The sequence below is a fragment of the Poecilia formosa genome, unplaced genomic scaffold, assembly GCF_000485575.1.
Source record: "Poecilia formosa unplaced genomic scaffold, Poecilia_formosa-5.1.2 Scaffold9, whole genome shotgun sequence".
Classification (NCBI taxonomy): domain Eukaryota; kingdom Metazoa; phylum Chordata; class Actinopteri; order Cyprinodontiformes; family Poeciliidae; genus Poecilia; species Poecilia formosa.
In genome coordinates, this window is record NW_006799948.1 from 5,155,979 (window position 1) to 5,165,482 (window position 9,504).

The 9,504-nt window shown below is 40.8% G+C and overlaps 1 protein-coding gene across 2 annotated transcripts in view; it reads left to right on the plus strand.

Annotated features, from left to right (window-relative positions):
• Window positions 1–2,521: 2,521 nt before the first annotated feature.
• nudt4b (nudix (nucleoside diphosphate linked moiety X)-type motif 4b) overlaps window positions 2,522–9,504 on the plus strand; it is a 16,433-nt gene continuing 9,450 nt past the window's right edge. The window contains exons 1-3 of one of the 2 annotated variants that reach the window (XM_007540383.2): window positions 2,522–2,665; window positions 2,848–2,973; window positions 9,349–9,459. In XM_007540383.2, the coding sequence (XP_007540445.1) occupies window positions 2,878–2,973; window positions 9,349–9,459 (207 nt within the window). In that variant the 5' untranslated portion in view covers window positions 2,522–2,665; window positions 2,848–2,877. Of the gene's footprint in view, window positions 2,974–9,348; window positions 9,460–9,504 lie in introns of both variants that reach the window. The other variant, XM_007540368.2, reaches the window with a different exon arrangement.

The window sequence follows — 9,504 nt, forward strand, 5'->3', positions numbered from 1 at the left end:
ATTGCGATGTTTATACGGCATTATTCTAAATTTCCCCCTCTCGATGGTAAAGTTTTTTCCATCAAGTCTCCCTCACGTCACAGTACAAAACGAGCTCCCAGTATACTTTTAGCGATTACACCAGCGTGGAAGCAATATGTATCTCTCAGCAAAACTGGATTTTTTATTTTGCATCCATGTTTTGTGCGTACAAGTGAAAAAAAGGGGGGATTTTATTTTAGTCATTTAGAGTTGGTCCTATATGACACCTTGCGATGAGCCCATCAGTCGGTTCTGCAATCCCAAAACCACTTCCGCTGAGTTTCTAACCCTATGTATCAGGTTTTAGTGTAAAGGGTTCCCTTTACAAGGCCTGGACGCTTTATTGCTCAAAACCTTAAAACACATGCTTCACTCGTTTCTAGAAATCCAACCTTTAATTTGAGTACATTTATTTAGAAGAAGAAGAAAAAAACAGTAATAACTCTCGTATTCATCGTATTCATATTTGATCCCTATGGTGGTGGAAATCCAAATGATGAATTATTTTTATTTTTCTGGGAGAATCAGCGAGATTTCCATTTATACTGACCTCATTTTAATGTGATTCTTTGAATAATTCTCAGCTACATTTAGCTTCAAGAAAGATCAAATTTCACTTGATTGCTTTTAATAATCGCGTCCCTTGGTTAAGTAAAGGGAGCCTGCATTGATTTGACCTTATTAATTACCATGGTTTCATCACTCATATATAATTTACAAGTGAAGGAGCCGGCAGCAGAACTGTGTGAAAGATTTGTCTTTGATTTTTATTGTGCCGTCACATACGCTCTGCAATTTGATTATCTGCTCCGGTTACAAATGAGATCTGGCTAACAGCATCAGCTGAGAAGTTATGGCTTCTCATTGTGCATTAGCAGTTTTAACTCCACCTGTTTATAGTGTAACATTTTATGAGTTTGACTTTAAATACAGTGGGAGTGGCGCAAAACACAGTTTTGCAACAGAGACCCACAGTTTTCTTTTCTTTTTTTTTCTTTCTTTTTTTTTTTTTTACAAACGTCGTAGAACTTTGGACCATCAGCTTAAATGATTGAGCAAACACTTCTTCCCCTTTTTGGATCTGCTTTAGTTAAAAAGAACAACACGTCATTAAAAGGTCCAAAAGTGACCAAAGTTAATGACATGGAAAACAATGGAAGGAGGGAGTCACTGATTTGTTTCCCAATACATCAGACTTGGCTTTACACGCAAGTGACCAAGTATGAAAATGTAATATAAATCAAAACCCCAGATTGGTGTGGACGATTATGAAAAAGTAGAACCTGAAAAGTGGAACTTGCAGAAGTGAAATGATAAAACTGCAGTAAAACAGACATAGTGATTTGTAATAAATAAATGAGGCTGGACTTTAAGTGGAGGTTTGGTAATGACTGACACGTCGTTTGATCTGCCATTTTTTCTTTTTTGCAGATGCTTTGCAAATTTTTCAAATCCAGGGCTGGAAAATCCAGGACTGAGCATTATGTCTGATTCAATCAAGCTGCAGCCAGACTTCTACCAATATAAGGATTTGTTTTCACAGAAGCCAAAGTGCAATTGTTATCCCTGACGTCAAAACTAAAGCTGTTGGGGAATATTTATTTCTGCACAGTCATCTAAATTATCCAAACACAGAAGTGATAGCTTTTGTAGACTTTACTTTATAAATCACTTGTTTAGGAAAAAATAATTGGTAAAAAAAGAAAAAAAAAGTTTTCTCCCCCTCTTTGATTTGTTTTTAATGACTTAATCTCATGACATCTAAATAAGTTTTTTTAAGATGTTTTCAAAGTATCCTAGCTACGGTTTGGTTCATCGTAAAGCCGTCAGCTTCATAAATACTGATCTATTTTTGTTTTATGAGGTATGCTTGTCACTGACATCAACAGGAGCACTCTGTTTTATATAACACTTTTGCCGGGGCTGATTATGTTCCATATGCTGCATAATTACAGCATATGGTGTAACTCTTAGACAAACAAAAAACAAACAAGTATTTTAAACCAGAATATTACAAAAGTAACAATAACCCTTAATTTTTTTTCCCCCACATTTTTTATGTTACAACCAATCACTTCAGTGTTATTTGTTTGGATTTTATGTGTTGGACCAATACAAAGTGAAGTGAACTGTGAAGCAAAAGCTTTTACCAGTAAAACATTCCTAACAGTGTGTTTTTATTCATCCCCTTTACTTTCTGTTGTAAACATTGTTTATACATCCATGCTGGAACAATAGATCATTTACACACAGAAAGTAGAATGTAAATGAGCGACATCAGCTTTTAATTAGAAATACAAAAAGGAAAAACTCCTAAATGTGTCGTAAGACCTTTTTTTTTTGTCCCCATCGGGGACTGCACACACTGTCAGCCACAGGTCATCATGTGACCTGCTCCTGCTGCACTGCTAGAACATGTCAGCATTGTTTTGAGCAGCAGTGTAGCTCCGCCCACTGACAGGCACTCAGCCAATAAGCTCCTCGCCTCCTCAGAACCCCTGCATGTATGGATCCAGAGGAGGGCTGAGGAGGTGTAGTCTTCATAAGATCTGTCCCTGTGGGAACTTACACATTTACCGCTGGCTGGAGCTCATTGTGCTTTATCATTTTTTGACGGGAGTATTTTTTCTTTTTCTCTTTGGAGGTAAGCTGAATCACAGGGTTGTACGACTGGGACATCTCTTACATGTACCTCGTCACCCAGCTGATGACAGATAATCTTGGACCTTGGATGCAAAGGCAAGCGGCGATGCGTTGGCACCGCTGTTAACTCTTTGGACACAAACTGAGCTGAAAGCTTGTTTTTTGCTGGTTGCTATCTTCAAGAAGGGCAGAGGAAATCTGGAATCCACGATAATGAAGCTGAAACCGAACCAGACCAGGACGTACGACGGAGAGGGTTTTAAGAAAAGAGCGGCGTGTCTGTGCTTCAAGAATGAACGGGAGGAGGAGGTATGAGACCCCGCAGTGTGCTAATCTATTACATTTTCAGCGGGTGTGTTGTGAATCTCTGGCTTGGCTGCTGCTCGTCATTCAGGGTGCGCGGGTGTGGGGCGGTCACAGACAAAACTAGCCAAATTCGTTTATTCTACAAATTGGCTTTGATTTCTGGTTTCACTTTTGCGGTATTTGTGTCTGTTTGTGTTCCGTAACGCCTCGACTTGAGCCTGCTCTGTAGCCACCGCTGCTGATGCGCCCGGGGCCAGCCAGTTTGGGCTAGTTTGAGGAGTACGACGTAGAGAAAAGGCGCCTACGTCAAGTCATGTATTTAAACAACTGAACAAATGACCGATTCTTGCAAAATAAAATCCCCAAGTTGAAGTGCACTTTTGAAAGTACGCCATTACAACCAAAAAGCTTTTATTTTGAAGGTTAACATTTGACACATCCTGCTAGCTGTCTGCTAGCTTGAGTGAAGTAGCGAACCGCGAGGGCGAGGCTTTCGGTGTTTTAAAACAGTTTATCGTCCCGCATTTAGTTAGGGGACAAGGATATGAACCATGAATCTTTTTTCTAAATGTAGAAATCACATACAGCTTCATACAATAACTCTGAAGTGGCGTCAGCATCTATGATGGAGAGGTAGTCATTCATGAAAGCCGCTGCATCCCGCCGGCCTTCAGAAACCAGCTGCGTAACAGGCATGTTCACAAGTTCTTAAAGGGACAGTAACGTATATAAAAACAGATATTACAGTAATACTCTCTCTAAAAAAAACTAATAAAAATGTAAAAAAAATAATGTTTATTTTGGCTAATCATCACACCATGGACATCTTGCTTATGAAAGCTTTTTGGCACTGGGAAGTTACAGAAATTTTTGTTTTGATAAATCTTTAAGATATTAAAGTTAAATTGATCTAATCTGGCTCTAATCAAAAAAGCAGTGAAATAGTCTTTTACTAGACTACCATGTTGGAAGTCAACTTCAATAATGTTTTTTTCCACGATATGTGGAATATACAGATAATTAAAACAAGCTAGCTAAATATTTCATTATGTGGTGTGCGGAGTGTTATTAAAAATTCCAGAATAGTGATGAAAGTTTTTCTGACATAGTAGGAAATATTAAAAAGATAAAATACACCCACCTCAACGTGATAAAGGATTACTTTCAATGGGGTTCTACGTGTTTCTAAGAGATTACACAGAAAAACAACAAAAGTCAAGGCAAGTTTTTGACATGCATGACTATTTTTTTATAAAGAGGAAAAGCAACACGAATTAACTGTACACAACTAAAATACAGGTGATCTAACATTTCCTTTGCTTCCTTCACTGTTTGTCTCCTGCGTGTTTTGTTTTTAGTAACCCTGAGATTCACATTCATGACATGTTCTTTAAATTTTTCAGTCATATTCACGTCCGTATGTCAAACCCAATATCCTGCATATTCCCGTTGGTGTAATTTTAGCCCTCTCTGACCATGGCACAACAAAGTTTTACACCATGTGCAGTTATTAATGTCTGCAGAGGGGCAGCCACTGCCTGGACGTTCCAGTGGTTTGGCTTTACAACACTGCCAGCTTCTGTGTAACCACACATGCTCACACCCTGCACCTCTGCTTGGATCTGCAAGTGCGAATATAAGGTTGAAATTTGTTGGAGAAATCAGTCAAGACATCTGGATGTAGTATGTGTTTGTTTATTCACGGAACAGCTTTAGACTTGCTGCAACACTTTCTGTCTGCGGTCTCACCTAGCTTTTCTTAGAACATACAAAGCGTCTTGTTTTTTTTTTATTGTCTTCTCCAAATTTTCTGAACAACGTTTACCTGAAAGAAACTTCAGAGAAAACTTATCACAACACGAGCATTTCTCAGAAATGTCAGGTTGTGACAGGCGTGTGTAGTTGCGCAAATCATTTGGCGATCCAGTAAGAGAACCGGCTGGATGCTCTGATTGTAACCGAGCTTTGCGTCTGATATCCGGTTCCCTTAAACTCGCGACGCAATCAATTCTTCTCAGACACATGACACCTGCCTGTTGTTTAGTCGGAGCTGCGCACGCCGTCAGGTAGTTTTGTTATGGAGAGGAAAAGGAGAAAGTGGAGCCCTTAAGTCACGAAACCCTGTGACAGCAAGTGAGCAAACCTATAAGAAGTTGGACAATGCAGAAGGACAGCAGTGACAGTTTAATTGCATGGAACCTCTGTTATTATTTTATATTGTAAACACCCAGCGTTGGGTGAAAGAAAGCTTTTTTTACTATTTCAGGGTTTCCCCCAGTGTATTATAAGCCTGGTGGGCCTCCTGGCATTACTTATGCCCCCACCAGGCTAAGCATTGCTTATTTATGCAAGTCTTTTTAAAATGTTTGCATTTTTTAAGGTTTTATAGTTGGTATTCAGGTGCTAATCCTCCAATCTTTCAAAAACACATAATTATCAAGTGATATTTTCAAATTTCCTGTCAACTTTAAACATTTGTTAACTCGGAAAACACGACGGGCCGTGTTTTTGAATAAATGCTCTAGCATCCAACCACCGGGTTTAGCAAGTTTTCTGGGGGGAAACTTTGCTATTTGTTTTATACTGTCCATTTCTAGAAAACTAAATTAATGTTTTCTTGGGTTTTCCAAATGGATGATTCAAGCTCTGTGTCAGTCTGCAGCTGACTAACATGTACAGTGATAATCATGAAATGTCCTCAGTTAAACCCACAATAAGTAGTCCACATCAGAACATGCTCTGTGTGTCTTTATAGGACTTGTCGATAGCAGCGTCGAAAAAAAAAAAACCAACGAGAAAGAATTTCCATTTATTGTTGTTACCATAAATTCCAATTAATAATGTTTAAAACCTCCCTAAACTTTTCATAATGCTGGGATTTATTTTGCCTAATCATCACACCATGGATTTCTTGCTTATGAAAACTTTTTGGCACTGGGAAGTTACAGAAATTCTTGTTTTGATAAATCTTTAAGATATTAAAGTTAAATTGATCTAATCTGGCTCTTATCAAAAAAAGCAGTGAAATAGAATGGAGATCCTCCGAGTGGAGAGCTGTTCACTGACCAGAGAAAAAAAAAAAGAGAGATTTTTTCAGTTTCAAACCGCTTGATCACTGGTCTCTGCTGTTTTGAAACTCATCCGATTGCAGTCGCCGGCAGCTTTTCTTTATTTCTTTTTGTTCGTCTTTGAAGCATTTTAAAAGTTTAATCCCATCAGTTGAACAGTAGATGGGATCTGTCCCGATTTAAGGTTGAATGCAACTCCTACATTCCTGCATTTAAAATCATATAATTACAACTTTTCATTGAAATAATAGAGTTTTATCTTGGTAAACTGAAGGTAATCATCCAACAGATGGATGTCTAGCCCTTATTATGTCGACCAAATTACAGCCTAGAGGGTGAGCGCTGCAGCAGGTTGTCAATAAAGTCATCCTGGGACAATTAAAAGGACATAATCAGCGTTTCCTCACACATTTAATGTAACCCAAAACATTTATTATGTGCATTAGTGGCTTTACTCCCATTTTAGCAGCTCCGATTTTGCACTTCCCATCAGTCCCTCCTCTTGGTGCCGTGCCCGCTCTGGCATTCAGAGCATCCTTTAGTTGACAGCTACCAGGCGTGCCTCTTTAGGGAGAAGCAGGACGTGTTTATGTCCGCCGGAGTATTCGTGCCGGTTGTCCGTTTTTGGCGCCGTCATCGCCTGGGTTTATTCATATATCCAGTTCTTCTCTTACTCTAAAGCCCCCGCGCGGGATTTAAATCATGTTCAGGACAATCTGGCTCGCCAGTGGTTTTTGATGAAACATCGTCATTCCTCTGAGGTTTCTCCTTCGTCTTCATCCTCTTTATGAACGCGTGTGGAGGTTTCAGCTGTCAGCTGACTGTTGACCCTGCTCTCATCATGATGCGAGTTATTTTGTTTTTGCACTTGGGCCCACTTTAAACCGCCGCCTGCGTAGTGTGAGCCACTGCTGCTTGGGAAAGCTCAGAGAAAGACAAATTCATTCTCTGGTAAAAATTGTTTTGCTGCATTCACATAAAAAAAACAAAAACAAAGTCTGAATAAATCCTGTGCTGCTGACCGATCTGACTCCCTCTCTGGTGACAACAAAAACATAAAAATGGAGCAGAAATCTCTTTTGTCCCCGCTGCCACCGGAAGCCGTCCGGCTTTTGTTTTGTATACATCCCCGCTGTCAGCTTGGAGCACGTCCCCTTTAAGCCCCGCTGGCTGCAGGTCAGCAGACTAACACTGTTGGACAGATGGGAATGAAAAAAAACAACAATTTTATCTTGACACAGCTAAGCCAATAAAAAAACCTGAAGATTCAGTAATAAAGAAGAAGCTGTAGGCTCCTGAGGGGATGTTTAGCCAGTCTGGGAAAGAATAGAAAATGACTGACTTTCCATGTCCTGGTAAATAATGAAAACTGTCTCCTGTCATGTAAACTTAAGACGAGCACTTTACAAAAGAACTCAGACATTTTGAACCCTTCCACGTTTGGTCACTTTACAACTTCTTACTTTTTGGAGTTTTATGTCTGGGGAAACAAAACGGGGGATGGTTGTGGAGCAGAGAGAACATTAATGTCTTTGTTTTTTAACAAATAAAAACTGGGAAAGCATTGGAGTGCATTTCTGATCAAGACTTCCATCTGGAGGAGCTGAAGAAATCAGGTGGAGGAAACTGACAATAGGACAAGCATTAGTCGTAGCAGTCAGAGAGAACAACGCTGTTTGTTGAAGGCGAACCCGTTTGTAGCTTACAGGAAGCTTCGGACGAGATCCAGAATCGTATCATCCTCGTCCAAAATTGTGGTTTTTTGTCCAACTTGCAAACAGGCATTTGTAGTAGAAAACTGTAGAAACCAGTGTGTAACATGGAGGTGGCAGCATCATGCTGTGAGGATGTTTAAACAAAAAAAAAAACAAAACAAACGGTGACCCTGGAAGGAAATGTGTTGCAGAATGGTGCAAAAAAAAAAAAAAGCAACTAGAGACTAGAGACTGTCCTTAAACATTCAGGACGGCTTTGATGAAAGTTTGAATTACATCTAGATTTGTGGCTGTAACGTGGCAAAATGTTAACTTTGTAAGGCTCTGCACCATACATATTGTCCATCTGTTTGCCTGCCGTTTATACGCTTGTCCTTTTTTTAAGTGTTTTTGTGCAGGTTTTATTTTCAAAGATTAGCCTTGATGGAAATGTCTGCATCAACGAATTGAGAGCATTTGAGTTTAAGCTCTGAAAACCAACCCGAGACCTACTGAAAACTTGCTGACCCCGGACTGGGTCGAATTTGGACGTGAAGTTGCACCTTGCACTTCTCACCTCCCTGAGAAGACGTCGTGTCCTGCTGTCGGCGAAAAACCACTTCCTTCCTTTAGCAAGTCCTCTAACTTAAATTAGGGAAGAGTTGCACCTACACCACAGCTTTTATTTTATTTATTTATTTATTTATTTTCAAAACCCATTCCTCTGCTTCTTCACCCTAACCTCCAACCTGCTTCTTGTGACACCGAAAGCCGGTGTCTGAGTTGGGCTTTTGCTGCACGTGCGGGAGGCGGCTTACGGTTGGGTTTTGGCCTCTCGGCCCCCGACTCAACCCCTGAGAGGAGCCTCATCCGAGGGCCTCCTGTGACTGCTGCCACAATCCCATTAGAGAATGTAAGGAAAGCTATGCGAAAGCCCCGTTTGGATTAAGTGACAGCCTGACTCCTGCGGCAGATTACTGCCGATCAGCTGCTCGGTGGAGGTGGATTTCACCATCTGTTGCTCAAGCTGTCTGGTGCACGTTTCCGTCATTGACACACATCTACGCTCAACTGATGTGAATTATATCTTACTAAAAGTTGAAGCGCTTCATGTTCTTGAAACTTCCACGTTTCTTTTCCTCCACCCACCCTGCCCCCCCCTTTTTTTTTTTCTTAGTTAATATCGCTTCTGGCGATGCCAGGTGTTGACGTTTTGCCACCCAAGCCCCCTGTGGAAACATCGGCCGCGTTAACGGCGGAGCAAATGTGACGATGTTGACGGCAGATTCTCTCATGTTACAGTTTTGATTCCTAAGACGGATGCTGCCACGAAACCTGCACAGGCGGATCCGATCCATTCGGATCGGTGAACACTGCAACAGTAGTGTAATTCAAGCCTTTAACGAGGCCTCACGGGGGGGGGAACGCTGAGAATATCTTCGGTTTAGCTCACTTTGATCTGCGAGGAGCATCTTGGTTGTGTATTATTTCTGTTTTATTGCAAAGACTGATGAAAATTTACGTTGTGTCGCGTCAGTTTTGTACTTAAATAGAGGTATAAAAACGTGAAAAAGTAAACGTATTGTGGTTAATCAACACGTTTTTGGTTTCGCCAGGTTCTGCTGGTCAGCAGCAGTCGGCACCCGGATCAGTGGATCGTTCCTGGAGGAGGGATGGAGCCCGAGGAGGAGCCGTGGGGCGCCGCGGTGCGAGAAGTCTTCGAGGAGGTCGGTAAACCCCGTGGCCTCGTTTTTTAATATCGCAGGGATCCG